The 16,146-nt window shown below is 41.8% G+C and overlaps 1 protein-coding gene across 1 annotated transcript; it reads left to right on the plus strand.

Moving 5' to 3' along the window:
- Positions 1-998: 998 nt before the first annotated feature.
- Positions 999-13,618, plus strand: lemd3 (LEM domain containing 3). Its single transcript, XM_067490185.1, has 13 exons — positions 999-2,356; positions 3,242-3,282; positions 5,097-5,166; positions 5,486-5,559; positions 5,954-6,033; positions 6,135-6,280; positions 6,815-6,916; positions 7,237-7,339; positions 7,477-7,655; positions 7,827-7,908; positions 8,000-8,105; positions 8,200-8,278; positions 11,759-13,618. The coding sequence occupies exons 1-13, from the start codon at positions 1,009-1,011 to the stop codon at positions 11,935-11,937; spliced, it is 2,589 nt and encodes an 862-aa protein (XP_067346286.1). The 5' UTR covers positions 999-1,008; the 3' UTR covers positions 11,938-13,618.
- The last annotated feature ends 2,528 nt before the right edge of the window (positions 13,619-16,146 follow it).

The raw sequence follows: 16,146 nt of genomic DNA on the forward strand, positions 1-16,146 counted from the left end.
TGTGAGTTGGAAGAATTAAGACGCATACAACGACATCTAGTGGCAAAGCGTCGCCATGGCAGCTGCATTTGTAATTAAATATTTACAAGATCCGAGAGAAAGTTATTTTACCTTTGAGAGCAAGTAAATATCAGTTCTTCATGATCGGTGTCTATTATGTTAACTGCACAAATACTTATTCAGTGATGATCCAGGGAAGGCTTAATATCTCAAACATCAAATCTCACGAGAATTTAGATATTATTATTGTTTATTTAATAATTATGTTACAACTCTTTCGGGGAGCTTTAAAAATACAATTAAATACGATGGCAAAATACATAAAACCCGGCAGAAATCCTAAAACAAGACAAATGAATCCATAAATTATTTGTGATGAGACCGTCAACACAAATCATAGAACACAAATCATAAGCAAGTATAGTTTTACTTGAGTTTATATGATATTCACCCATAATAATGATAATATTGACCATGTATAGGATATTTTTGAGAATGTTATCTATATAGTCAGACTGAATATGCAAACTTATTACTGATAAATTTAACAAACTCAGTTATTTTTAGATATAATAATGAATAACTCCATAACTGCTGGAGATGTATTAGGATAAATTGCGATTTGAAATTTACCATTTGTAAATCATATATATTTAATATAGTATGTACAGTTAGTAATTGAGAAAAAATCCTTCATCATAGGCTGTGGCCATTTGAGACGTCTTCCAATTACATAAATTCAAACTTTTCGAATTTACTGTGTATGTAAATTAAATTCGACCTTTCCATCTCGTTTATTTACTTTAATCTCTTTAACTAATGTTACCTTATAAATTCTACACGCATTAGTAAAGATTTTAAATCTGAAAAATGTATCATAACTAACGCCACGAGTTTTATGGTTTATAAACAGCGCACTTGAGATTGTGAACGCAGCCCAGTAGCTCTACTGCCGCTTCACGCGACGTCATTTCCGGCTCACAACCTTCTCCGAGAGTTTTGTCTAAGATGGCGTCAATGCAGTTAACGGATGATGAGCTTTTCTCTGAGTTAAAGCGTTATGGTATTACCCCAGGTCCGGTAACCGAAAACACCCGCCCGGTTTATTTGAAGAAACTGAAGAAGCTTCGCGAGGAGCAACAGCAGCGGGGCTCCAGGCCGGTTAAAACGCGTAGCAGCGGGGCCAATAACAGCACCACTGACGGCGGCAACACGGCGGGATCCAGGCCAGCCAGCCATGACGTCACGCACCTGAGCTCTAGCAGGAGACCGAGCCGGAAGTCCTCCGTTCTCGGCTTCAGCTCCGACGAGTCAGACGCTGAAACTCCACTGAGACGAAAGGGCCTCAGTCACAGCGGCAGGGCAGAGCGAAGCTCCGGTTTTCAGCAACACCCAAAGATAAGACCCGTCACAGCGCCGACCGTGAGCAGTCGTTATGGCGCTGGGAGTAACGTTACGCTAAATAGCAACAATTCTTCCCGAGGTCCGGGTGGACAGAGAAGTGTTTCTCTGGGCTGGGAAGTTCGTGCCAGATCCAGCTCTGAGGCGGAAGGGGGGGATTACGACAAATCGGGAGAGGAGGACGATTATAAGGGAGATTCGGGGAAGAACGCACGCTCGCTAAATGGTTGTGGGGCGTCTCACTTGAACACTAGCAAGCTAGCCGGGGACTACTCGGACTCGGACGAGGAGGAGGTTGGGGCCCTTAGCACCGGAGACCGACATTGGGATCGGCTGGAGTCTAGACGGGGCCACTCAAAGGTGGCGTTCCCTTCCTTCGGAGTCGCCCGGGGGTCTCAGACGGGAGGGGCAGCAAGTGAGGTTAGTCCTAGGAGTCTGAATATGGTGCGGAGCCGGAGGGAGGAGGACGACGAGGAGGAGGACGAGAAGGAGGAGGAGGAAGGCGAGTTAAAGAGAAGAGACTCGGGCTTGCAGGGCCACATCTTTCCCAGGAAGTCCATCTACGTGTCCCTCACCGACAACCATAGAGGAGAGACCGGTAGAAACAACCACGTCGACAGCGAGGACGGAGCCTCCAGAAGCAGTAGGTTCAGCACTGGGTTGAGACCGCGCTTCTACAACTACGGCAGCCTGGCCCCGACGTACAGGGGAAACCACTTCAATCACAGCGCTCCCAACCACTCCTACAGCCAGGCTCCGCTCAAGCAGAAGCTGTCTGTCCCGGAGGATGAGCTGCTCCAGCAATTCAAAAGGGAAGAGGTGGCCTCCTCTGGAAGCTTTAGCGCTCACTACCTGTCCATGTTCCTGCTCACGGCGGCCTGCCTCTTCTTTCTGCTACTGGGTCTCATGTACCTTAGGATGAGAGGCTCTGGATCTTCTGAGGTGGACGGAGTCAGTAAGTATCTGACAACATGTGCCATTTCCACATTTTCTTTATTCATCCCTCCTTAAGTGTCACGGATGCCATAGAGGTAGAATAATTCTCCTTCAAACTAACCACATGCACAGTGTGACACATTCTGCACACTTCCAGAGAGTCTACTTGTTGTTCAAAGGAAATGCATGTGTGCTCTTGCCTGTAATTTTACCAGATTCAGGTGATTAACAGCAGATTTACAACTGCATTTGTATTCAGATTCAGTAAAATGCAGTTGAACCCTGTGTCTAAACGTAACTGGTGTGTTTAGCGTCTCCCTTTTAAAACTTAGGTGATTATTACCCTTTCTTTCATAAAATGTTCCAACCTGCATCATTTACATCCTGTTTATTCTGTACCAACGGTGTCTGAAAAGTGTTTCTAATATATGTAATATTTGCCCACCACATTTGAATACAGCCAAGTAAAAAAAATTAATAGAAACGATACAAAATCTATTATTGCTATTCTGTTATGTGGATTGCTGAGTCTCTACATGACTGCTAGTGGTGTTATTTCACCACTAACCAGTCAGGTTACTTTTACTTGCTGTCCAGGGGTTTCTATTTTTGCACCCACATAACCAACAGTGTTATTAGTCACACGGCTGTGAGCTTGTAAAAGTTGTTAATTGTTTACTTGATGTGGTGAGATTTCAAGGGTAGAGCTTCATGTACAGACACTGAGTCATAGGTGTAGTGATGTCTGAGCTCACATTCCACAGCTCCACACATGGTTTCTTATTGTTAGAGACCAAGTTGTTCCTTCTGCTAATCCAGTGTGTGTCTTTACAGGTTAGTTTTAGATGTCATAGTTTTACTTTTACTCTGGATTTTGATTGTCTGTATTTCTGCTTTGTTGCAGTTAAGAGGCATCCTTTTGGCCCTGACTTTGACTCTTCTTATGTAAGTAGATACTTTTCTCTGATATCCTTCTGGTTTTGTGTCCAGAAAAGTTTCTTTGTGTGTGTGTGTGTGTGTGTGTGTCTGTCTGTGTGTATAGCACAGGAAACGCAATGTCTACAGATAACCTGGAATTCGATTGGAAAGATAATGGATGTGAGCAGTGAACACAGCTCAAGTGCTTTCGTATTTAACAAAGTTAACTTGCTCTCCTGACCTTCAAGCTTCTCATATTAGTTGTGATGCACATTCTCTTGTGTGTTCCATCTACGTTTTTTATATTGAGGGTTAACTAAAAATCCAAGCTGTAAAAACAGTTAAAACTGATACTGAGTGCGGCTTATAGCAAAGTTTGGAGGGGTATCGCTTGTAGAGATGTCCTGAGCTAGACTTGTAATATGTTAATGGTTTTTACCGGACTCCAATGTATCTTTCCCATCTCAATATGCCAGTGCTGTAGGACCCTTTATAACACAGTCACAGATGAGTGAAAAGTATTGTGCAAATGTTGAAAATCAGTAAAATTAAGGTGCATCATTTGAATTCAGACAAAGTGGTCATCAAAATGCATGTATTTGTTAGGCTCTGACTATCGTTACTGGTAGCACAAAAAGCTCACATAGTGAATGTGGCCTAGTGCAGTGAAAAGTGTTCAGAGCTCTTCGTTGGAGAGCCAAACACAGAAGGATGACCTAGCACAGGAGGAGCATCACCTCAGGACCAGAATCACCAGTGTAGTTTCGACCGAAGGACAAAGGACTCTCCATTTTGGGACGACGATCTACTCATTATGGACAGAGAATATAAATGTTAAGAGAGAGCAACAAGAAAAGCCGTATATGTTCAAGTTGAAAATCATTCTCTTGACAGCAAAGGAGGCCTCAGACCCAATCCTTCCATCCATCCACCCTCAGGAAGATTAAGACTACTTCAGAGATCCACTAAGGAAGCCACACCTAACAATCTCTTCTCGGGGATGAGTTGGTGTTGTTAAAGCCGAACCACTCTCTGTCCCATTCTTGCCTAAGAAGCCTACAGTATTCAGGTTAGGGGAAACAAAGGGACCACCCTGAATGGTATACCTAAGCCCTCTAGCTGGCTTTCTCTCAGACAAAGGAAGCTACTTGGAGGAGCGATAAAACGATTCGAATTCAGAAGAAAGAACTCCTGTTGAGATAACTCTGCTGCCACATGACAACACCTGCATAACTGGCAACCTTCACTGACGGGTAGCAAATACGTAGGTGTGCACAAAATTTCCGCTGGCAGTGACTGTTGCTGTCATTATTTAAAATGGCAAACCTCATCAGCAATTGTGGATCTATTTTTTTTTATCTCATATCTGATTAACGTGTTGCCTGCAACCTATGTTCTTAGTCTACCAAAGATTAATTGTGATGAACATTTCAAACTCTGTTACACCCCTGTACAAAATTATCCTGTAGTTCCATTAGATCAAAATAGAGTGACGTCTTCGTTCCAACCGATTTACTTAAACATAATAAAAACAGGATTCGTAATTTAATTGTTAAAAAGTGGTGTTAGATTTTGTAGCTACAGCTGCTATCTGTGTATCAGATACATATTTGATCAGACTTTAGGAAATGTTTATGTTGGCTTGGATAGTGCAGGCACCAAATATTACAGGAATAGGAAGAGCAACGCACTAGATGATAACATTTTCCTTCCCATCAGCTTTTCGGCTTGAGTTTTATTTAATTTTTTTTCACCTCTAATAAAAGTGTGAAAGACTAACAATTGAAAATAAATGCAACTCCGTTGACGTATCCACTGTACTGTACATTCATTTTCTGCAGAGCAAGGAGGAGAAGGACCTGATTCTAAAGCTGCTGCTCAGTCTACACGACCACCTGGCCTACATCGCTGGTACTGTTGCTGTCACGGTCAATTTTCTCACTCCTGATTTTTGTACTTTCACTTATTTGTAAGATCACAGATGCCTTCGTGTTAGTGTTGAGTCAGTTCTTTGAATTAGATAAACATCGGAAAACATGTCATACTGTATTAAGGAGAGGTCATGAATCCACCAGAGCTGGTAGAAGTCAGAGCTTTTAGGACAGTCCTATAAAGTCATCTACTGTTAACATGAATATGAATCCATAGATGAGCATGTGTTAAAGATTGTGTTGATGCAGTCAACAGAAGAGTGCTGCTTTTCATCAAAGATGTTTTGATTTGATTACAGGCCAGCACGACTGTGGAGACCAGAATCATCCAAACAGGAGTCTGTCCCTGGATGAGGCCTATGCCTACTTGCTGGTGCGTACACACGTTAACATTCCCACCTCTTCAACAAACCCTGCCCACCCTGTGTCTTTCAAATTACACTGCAGTGTTTAGCTGTTCAAGGTGGCAGAGAATTTGCTTATTTGCATACAGTATTACATTGGAGTTTGCTAGAGGGATTGGTGCATTGGATTGTTGAAATGGATCTCAAACTCCTGTCTAGAGTGAATCACTATGGGTTTATACGCATCTGTAACTGATGATCACCCTCCACGTGCCCAGTAAATGTCAGAATTTACCACATGTTCTACTGGGAAGAACTGGAGAGAAAGCAAAAATAAAATCCAGTATGCAGTATTAATACGGCAGGACACCAATATTGAAAGTTGATAAATCATTAATTCAGTACCATGTGTGTGATGTTCAGGCTCAGAATCAGAAGTTTGAAGAATTCATTTTTACATCTTTGGAGTGGATCATCCGGACAGGCCAGGATGTTGGCATAAGGTAATAAACATGATACCTATACATGTTACCCCTCCCTCATTGTGTGTGCATGTGAAGTCTGTACTCACTGTTTGTGTGTCCGTGTGTGTGTGTTTTTGCAGGCTGACCGGGAAGGGAGCTGATGATCCAGTCAGTGATCTGTCTGAGGTCTCCCGACTGGAATCCTCACACCCCAAAATGCCCTTTACATGCCGCTTCCGTCGAGCCTTCTTCACAGTCATTAGCAGAGTCTTCCTCATTGCAGTTGGTGAGATTTGTGGAGAAGAAATCACAGCTCATTAATGCATTAAGCTAAATAAAGCTAGAAGAGATCTCCACAGTTATGTTTTACTTCCCAGATGTATTATAAATATATTGAATTTTCTCAGTAATGTTTTACAAAAGTATAGAGAAAAGTTTGAATTCTTAAAAAAAACAATGCTGTGAATCAAATAAGTTGTAATGATTATGTGTTGGGTTCTGAGTGCTGGCCAAACATAGATGAGCTACCTACACTTAACACTGTGCCCGAATGCATCCTGCATGATGCAGGTGAATCGACTGCTGGCCTCCTGGTCTCATAATGTGTCCCCATGGCTTTGTGGACACATTGTAAACAGCATTGAGCTGACTCATAAACTGTACAATAAGGAACACTGCCTATGTAACGCATATAAAAACATTAATTTTGTATGTGTCCTAATCAGGGTAGCTTTGTTGAATCTGATGTGTGTCGTAACTGTTTGGCCACCGGGCACTTGTAGTTGTGTTTGAACCTGTGTGTGTGTGTGCGTGTATCCAGTGGTAGGCTCAGTATGGAGCGTGGTCTGCTACATGAAGTACCGCTGGAGGAGAGAGGAGGAGGAGACCAGGCAGATGTATGACATGGTGGAAAGGATCATCGGTAGGAGTAACACACACACACACACACACACACACACACACACACACACACACGTCTAATGTGATTTTTTTTTTTTTTTTTTTTTTATATAGTAGATGCTCAGTTTTTGATTGTTCATACATTTACAAAAGTGTCTGGAAACTGTTTGCATATTATGATGTGTTTTTTAGTGTAACTTAAATCTGCCTCATAATATAGTGCATAATGCTGATATAGATACTTTGTATACTTGTACGTACGTACGTACGTACGTACAAAATGTTCTGTTGTAGTTTGGAGCTTTATCATCATTGAACCCTTTATTCCTACTAACTTTTAAGATGTTTTGAGGAGCCATACTGAGGCTTGTCAAGAGAACCAGGATCTGAAACCCTACCTACCCATCCCACATGTCAGAGACTCCCTGGTTCCGCCTCAGGATAGGTGAGTACAGTGCTACCATTTCCACAGCTTCATCTGAATTCAGATTAAAAAGTATTAGTGCCTGAAGTTAATACTTGGCCTACAACAAATGCTAATAAAAGATGAAAACTAACAAACTGCACACAACCTGTCTACAGAAAGAAAATGAAGAAGATTTGGGATCGAGCTACGAGTTTTCTCTCCGCCAATGAGTCCAGGATTCAAACAGAGACCCAGAGGATTGCTGGCGCAGATTTCCTGGTCTGGAGATGGATCCAGCCTTCTCTCAGTTGTGACAAGGCCTCCTTGATGCCCTCCAAAGTCTGGCAGGGAAAAGGTAAACACACACACACCCCTAATTATTTTTCTGGCTTAATAACTCAGCTATTTCAAAAACTTTTCAAATGCAGTGTGTTCATCTGGGGTTTGCATTATGACAGACAACAAAAATCTAACTGCTTAGCATGTGAACTGGAAGGAACAAGCTGATTTTCTCTCTCCTCTTCAGCCTTTCCTCTGGACCGAAGAAACTCTCCACCCAACAGCCTGACTCCCTGTCTTAAGATAAGAAATATGTTTGACCCAGTCATGTAAGTACTTCTCCCTGCTGCCTGCTTTATGAACTGTCACAAGCTGCCACTGATGGGGTTTTCACTGATGTCAATCTGCTTGTGTGTTCAGGGAAGTTGGGGAGAACTGGGATCTAGCCATCCATGAGGCCATCCTGGAGAAGTGCAACGACAATGACGGCATCGTCCATATCGCTGTCGACAAGAACTCACGAGAGGTGCGCTCAGCCCTATGACTGTTGAGCACATGTTGATGACCCACCTCTTGTGCTGCTCAGTGGCCTCAAGTTCTGCTTCCTGCTCTCTCCACAGGGTTGTGTCTATGTGAAGTGTCTTTCTGCAGAGCACTCAGGGAAAGCCTTCAAAGCACTTCATGGGTCCTGGTTTGATGGTAAATTGCACACAGAACGCATCAGTAGTAAGAAAAAAAACAATACAAAGGGTTTGTGTCGATGATAAGTTGGATGATCAACTATCACGACCACTTTGACTAATTTAGAGCATATATAAGTTGTAAGTTGCAAACACTGAAAAGGTCAGTGCGACGATTTTCTAATGATTTTCTGCATGGTTGCATTTAGTGTCCCCAGCCATCGTAGCCTAGGAAGTGAAACTTGAAATGTGCTGAACTGTTGCCATACTTTATTCAGGATCTCGTCTCATTAAAGAGAATAACCTAGTCAGCAACAACAAGAGAGGGAGACAATACTCCTGGGACACATTTTTTTTTCATCCCGCCGTAGTAAGAATGCTCTGGCCAATATGTTACTTGAGGCACTGTCCAACGTGATTTCGGGTTGTGTGATAAACTGATATCCATAATCTCATCATTTCATTTCTAGGTAACAGTACATCTCATGAAATAGCACTTTGTCTAATCCCTTTAGGAATTCACAATGTTTTTTTTTTTTTTTTTTTTTTTATTAAACCAAGCCCCTGTAAATTCTCTTTGACCTTGAATTTAAAACATCATAAAAAACATTGCAACATACATCCCTACTAAATTATCCTGGAGGGACTGATTATGTGTCAATTCAGTAAGTATAATACATGTGCTCACTGGCCATTTTATAAGACACCTGTACAATCTAATGTAAACCAGAACGCATAAAAGAATTATCACCCTGTCTGCAGATTTAACTTTAAAACTTCTAATTCATAGAAGCGTTGCTGTCTTGGCTTGTATTAGAGTTTACAGGTGTAAACAAGGTGCTGTTATATGACTTGCTTTAGGATTTTTAAGCTCACTCAATTAGTATAAGAGTGGATTTGTGTTCAGTTAAGAGTAGTTTAATGGCTACTGAGGTATCTATAGTGGCAGCTCAGTCAAGTACAAATAACATAGATGAGATCATTTGTATTGTCATTTTACATACTAGAAACAAATTCAGCTTTATTGGCCAAGCATACTAACACATACAAGGAGGGGCAGCAGTGGCTCAGTCGGTAGAGTGGCCACCTACTGACCCTAGAGTCTGATGTTCGCGCCCCGCTCTTTCCGAAAACATGTCGGTGCAATACACTGAACCAACAGCCCATCCCAAGCAGCATACATACACCGATCCCAAGCCCAGTGGAAATTGGGGAGGGTTGTGTCAGTAAGGGCATCCGGCATAAAAACAGTGCCAAATCAACATTGGGACAAATGATCAGCTGTGGCAACAGCTAACCTGAACTCACAGGATAAGCAGAAAGGACAAAAAAAAAAAAAGCTAACACATAAAAGGAATTTGCTTTGGTTGTTGATAGCTTTTAGGGACATGCACGCACGCCTTTAGTCATTATGTGGGGATGCAGTGCTTGAGTGTTAGTATGTGAAATGTGTACATTACAGCATGGATATCAAAAATATAGCGGTAAATACAATGTCAGATTTAATGAATGTGATGGTCAGAGGCACACAGCACTCTGTAGCACCTGCCAGAGGGGGGAGGCTGAAAGAGGTTGTGTCCAAGGTGTAAGGGGTGATTTTTTTTTTTTCTCCTGCTTCCTGGTTCTTGATATGTACAGAGTGGGCCTGAGGAGCACAAATTCTTTTTTTATGCAGTTCTCACTGTGCAGTCCTTGTCCTGTTTGGTAGCTGTTCTGCAGGTCTGGTCGTGATCACTGACCTAGTGCAGGTAAGTGGTGCAGAGCGCTCGTGCAGTAAAATGCATTCAGACTGTCTGCAAGTTCATTGGGGACGGCATCCTATAATTTGTAATGTCTTCCAAGTCTCAGAACAGTCTGAGACTTTTCTCAGACTGTTCTCAGCTATTTTTAATGTTTCAGCAAAGTTTCTCTTTTTGTCAGTGATTGGCAGCCTACCTGTACAGTAGGTCTGTCCCCACTTCTATAAACCTTCCTTTGGTCTTACAAAGCTGTCTGAGTTTAGCTGGCGCATGTCACAATGTCAGTCACTTCATCCGGTTTTCCAGCTGCAGCTTCAAAAACACTTCAGTCTGTGCAGTCAAAGCATAAATGCAACTGTTGGTTTGCCTCACTGGTCCATCTCTTTCTAGTTTTAACTTAAGGCTTTACTTTTTGCTTGTAGGTCAGTAAGAGATAAACCATGGTTTATTAGAATGCCCAGCTACAAAAACGAGTTCCTCATTAAGCTGGTTATTTCAATTTACTCTTCTAATTGCTGTAGTGAGACCTGAGGTGGGATGTAAACACCAACCAGTACAAATGAGGAAATGGTTTACAGTTAAACATATTCTGCAGCCCAAACATAGAAACTTTAACAGTGAAATATCAGCACACCAGCCTTCATATATAAAGAAGCACATTCCACCTCCTCATTTGCCCGATAGGTCTGTTTGATGGTCTGCTTGATGCAGTTGAAGGCCCGGCAGCTGCAGTGCGATGTCCAGGATGGATGCACTAAGCGAAATTTCAGTGAAGCAGGGAACAGCAGAATGTGCAAAGTCCATATTTGTTTTGTTCAGAAGTAGCAACTCATCTGTTTTGGTGGGGGGGGGCCATGCAGAAACCGTGCTGCATCAGTTTCACAAGCGAACCAGCGCCTTTTCCTCACCTGCAACTCCTCAAACCTCTACTCCCCTACCAAAGATTTCAAAATACACTATATTGCCAAAAGTATTCGCTCACTCATCCAAATAAATGAATTCAGATGCACAGAGCAAGGTCCATAAAGACATGGATGAGTGAGTTTGGTGTGGAAGAACTTGACTGGCCTGCAGTCCTGACCTCAGCCCGATAAAACACCTTTGGGATGAATTAGAGCGAAGACTGCGAGCACTGACTATTATGTATTTCATAAACACACTGCTAAACCTTGTGGAAAGCCTTCCCAGAAGAGTTGGAGCTGTTATAGCAGCAAAGGGTGGGCCGACGTCATGTTAAACCCTATGGATTAACAATGGGATGTCACTAAAGTTCATATGGGTCTAAAGGCAGGTGAGCGAATACTTTTGGCAATATGGTGTATGTTCCTCGATGTATGACAACTGGTGAAAGACAATGTAAAGCAGATTGTCTGACATTAAGCAGGTCATCTCTAGTATATGTAATTGGATTTGAGTAGCTTAATGGACAAAAAATACAAAAGTGTGAGCGAGTGTTAGACTAAGGTGGCTGTCCATGGTTTCCTCTTGTTTGCATTGCAACAATATTTCAATTGGAAACCCAGGGATGAAAATTCATTTTGGAGGGAAATTAGGTCATTCAATGCACCGTGTCACGTTCTGTTTGATAAACTGCTCTGGCATGGTTGTACATGTACTGATGTTCTGAGCAAAATGGACTGATCAAAACACCCATATATAAAACTTCAGTAGATCCAATAAGCTAAGTTGATAGCTTTTAAAAATACAGGGTACAGTTCATAAGAGTTTTCAGTGACATGCTACTGCTCTGTGTTCATCAGGTAAGCTGGTGACGGTGAAGTATCTGCGTCTTGACCGATACCACCAGCGATTCCCACAGGCACATGGCTGCACCACGCCTCTCAAGGCCTCCAGCCTCCACCCTAACACCACAAGCAACACGAACACTACAACCCACCTGCCGCAGTACGGCTCAGCCAGCTCTTCAGGCTTCTCGTGAGATGACCACGAGCTCTAGATCAAGTGTTTCCCCTGTGTGGTGTCTCCTCAGCTCCTCCTTCACTGCTTTACAGGGAAGACCTGAGTCTTTCACAGGAAAGCTTTTTCTCTTTGGGTATTTTTTTTTTTATTTTTATTTTTTATTTTTTTTCCCCCCTTCGTTTGGTTTTGCAATTTTTCCACATAGGATCATTGCAAGCAAAACTGTTCATTGATGCTTTTTGTTTTGTATAATCTTTGTATTAGACACAACATGGACTTAACAAGGAAGCAAAGTTCTTGTGGATTATATATAAGCTGTGTGCAGAGACTCCTACCTGCTTCTCTTCCACAGTCAATCTGCTAAGATGGAAGTTTTCTGGGCACTGTATGGAAACGACTGCATGTTTGTTTGCCCCTGTGTAAGCTTCGAAAACAACACAGTGGGGATTTTGATTTCCCGAAGATATTCAATGTACTTATTATTGTTATTATTATTATTATTATTATGATTCTTATTATTTAGTCAAGCAAGGAAGGCATGAACAGACCTGTGGAGGATGTGTTGTAAATACACGTGAATGGTGGCACAAGCTTTATTACATCCTCTGTATTCAAAAATATTCTTGCTGCTCACTTTATCACAGCAGAGAATCTGAGAGGCTGAAAGAGCACAGATCGAAACACGCAGCAGTTCAGATGGTAGAACCCAGCTACAGTGAGGATGTCAATTTACCCGCTGTCTTTGCTCCTTTTTTCCTCTTTTCTCCACAATCCTCAACTTTCAAGCAATATAAGAGAGTCAGGGAGTGTAAACGGTCACCTGAAGCTTTCCTCTCCACATATAATCCAGTATATTCCCAAGTTGTTGTTACTATATTTATTATTTACTTCTTTCAAGTTGGGTCACTTTTTGCTGTTTCCGCTCACGAAGTGATCTGTTCTGAATGGATGGTGTTGTATGTCTTTATTTTATTTTTATTTCGTGCATGACCAACAAAAGCACACTGACGTCAGGATGTCTCAGTTTACAATCTGTGCTCGTCATTTGTGCCATTTTCCCATCACTACTGGTTGTTTGATCACATCCGCCTCTTGTAACAACGCTAACTACTCCTAACTGTCCTAAAGAGTACGGGGGAGGATGCTGGCACTCGATTCCAAATATTCCAGCCCTTGTGAGGACACTGCTGATTTATGGGGATTCCCTGTTGCTTGTGTTTTGTTTTTGTTGTTTCGTTTTTGTTTTGTTTTTTTACATCTTCAATGCAGTGAATTAAAAGTTGGATTCAGTATTTGCAGTGTGAAAGTAACAAATGATGCACATTTCTGATGTTGATTTAAAAAAAAAAAAAAAAAAACTTAAAAAAAAAAAAAAAAATCACCCAACAGTGCCTTACATTGGTGCTTTTTTAAAGACTGGCACTGCATTACTGGAGATTGTACTGGATTTAGGAATTGTTTTGAAATATTAAAGCCTGCCATAGATTTTGTTTTGTCAGTTTTTTGTTTTTGTTTTTTTTTATATTTAACCAAATGCTTCTATTTATTTACTTTTTTTAACAGCCATGGGGAAGTACTATTTTTATTGTTACTAGACCTGCCCTGTTTTTTTTTGTTTTTTTTTGTTTTTTTTAACTTTCAACAATTGACCTTACATCGACTTCCATGCAACAAAATAAAGTGAACACTTTCAGAAATAAGCCAGTTGTTAGTGCTTCACTGCGATCTATTTTTGTATGTCTCAAGCAGTGTCTCAACTCAACACTGACTATGGAGGCTAAATTTTAATGTAACAGACCCCCACCCCACCCTCCAGGCTCGTGCGTCACCTATTAAAACATCCTCATAAATGCAATCTTTTCTTCTGATGTACTTTATGTAAACAATGTACAATAATATAACATGTACCATTATATGCAGCTTTATATCCATTGCATTGTATGTTTGGTTTTGCCAGTATCCCTAACCTGCTAGCCAGATGGGGAGGTGTACAATATTAGACCTTGAAAAAAGATAGATGTTTTAATGTAATTTGTCACTTGTACAAACAGCTCAAATTAAAGATTTATTAGGAGTTTTTTAAAATGTTTGGCTGTTGTACCTTTCTGTCATTTGCACACCCGAGAGACGAACCCTGTCTTTAAATTTGTTTGTTGCTTTCTCGTGTGTGAGGCTGGTTTGGAATTTAAATCCCCAATGTTCCTCTGGGTTTTCAGTAGAGGGCCTGAATAACTACATGAGTTAAAATCTATTGAGTAGAAGTAAGGGTGTTTTTGTTTTTTGTTTTTTTTTCTTTCTGAGTATTACTCATTATTATGAGTTACAGATAAAAAAAATATTTGAAAAACTATTAAATTTGATTTTGACAGCGTTAATGTGCAAGTCTAGTCCAGATTTGTTCTGCATGTGCCTCATTGGTATTCAGGGCTTAAGTTTAATTCCTTTACACATTCAAAAAGAGAGCCCATGTTCTGACTTTAAAAAATAAACATGCATTTTATTAGTTCTATTCAGAAACTGACTGCTACTTCCTGCTCCACACCAGTCACCTCTTCTACTCTTCGTTCCCTTTCATTTTCCTCATTCATCAACTCTTCAAAGTTCTCCTTCCATCTTCCCATCACACTCCTGGCACCTGTCAATACATTTCCATCCTTATCTTTAATCACACTAACCTGCTGCACATCCTTTCCATCTCTATCTCTTTGTCTGGCCAACCTGTACAAATCCGCCTCTCACTCCTTAGTGTCCAACCTAGCATACAAGTCCTCATATGCTGTTTGTTTGGTCTTTGCCACCTCTATCTTCACCTTACGCTGTATCTCCCTGTACTCCTGTCTACTCTCTTCAGTCCTCTCTGTGTCCCACTTCTTTTTAGCTAACCTCTTTCTCTGTATACACTCCTGAACTTCCTCGTTCCACCACCAAGTCTCCTTGTCCGCTTTCCTCTTTCCAGATGACACACCGAGTACCCTCCTACCTGTCTCCCTGATCAAATTAGCTGTAGAGGTCCAGTCATCTGGAAGCACATCCAAACCACCCAGAGTCTGTCTCAGCTCCTCCCTGAAAACTACGTGACATTCTTCCTTTTTCAACTTCCACCACTTTGTCCTCTGCTCTGCCTTAGTCCTCTTCATCTTCCTCACCACCACAGTCATTTTACACACCACCATCCTGTGTTGTCTGGCTACACTCTCCCCTACCAATGCTTTACAGTCACTGATCTCTTTCAGATTACAGCGTCTACACAAGATGTCGTCCACCTGAGTGTTTCTACCTCCACTCTTATATGTCACCCTATGTTCCTGCCTCTTCTGGAAGAAAGTGTTCACTACAGCCATTTCCATCCTCTTTGCAAAGTCAATCACCATCTGACCTTCTGTGTTCCTGTCCTGAAGACAAAACCTCCCCATAACAGTCTCATCACCTCTGGTCCCTTCACCTACATTGAAATCTGCACCAATCACCACTCTCTCACCTCTGTGGATGCTCTGCATCACTTTTCATCTAACTCACTCCAGAATTTCTCCTTCTCTTCTAACTTACATCCTACCTGTGGGGCACAACCACTCACAACATTGAACATCACGCCTTCAATTTCCAGCTTCAGACTCATCAACCTGTCTGATACCTCTGGAACATTCCTCACAAACTCCTCTTTCAGGATAAGTTCTACTCCATTTCTCTTCCTATCTGACCCATGGTAGAACAACTTGAACCCTGCTCCTAAGCTTCTAGCCTTGCTACCTTTCCACCTGGTCTCCTGGACACACAGTATGTCCACCTTCCTTCTCTGCATCATGTCAATCAACTCTCTAGCCTTCCCTGTCATAGTCCCAACATTCAAAGTCCCTACTGTCAGTCCTACCTTCTTAGGTTTCCTCTTCTCTCTGCCTATGAACACGCCATCCTCCTCTCCTTCTTCGTCTTCGACCAACAGTAGTCCAATTTCCACCGGTACCCTGTAGGTCAACAGCACCGGTGGCGGTCGTTGTTAACCTGGGCCCCGACCGATCCGGTATGAAAGTCATTGTCACGATTCGCATGTTTGATTTGGCATGTGTTTTACGTCGAATGCCCTTCCTGCCACAACCCTCTGCATTTATCCAGACTTTGGACTGGCACAAGAAGACACTGGCTTGTGTCCCCTTGCGGTTGCATTAGAGGAAAAAGTTCAGTATTTCCCTTTAAATTCAATCAAACTTTTCATAAGTTAATACATTTCAAA

This window comes from Channa argus, chromosome 21, assembly GCF_033026475.1.
Source record: "Channa argus isolate prfri chromosome 21, Channa argus male v1.0, whole genome shotgun sequence".
NCBI classification, from domain to species: Eukaryota; Metazoa; Chordata; class Actinopteri; order Anabantiformes; family Channidae; genus Channa; species Channa argus.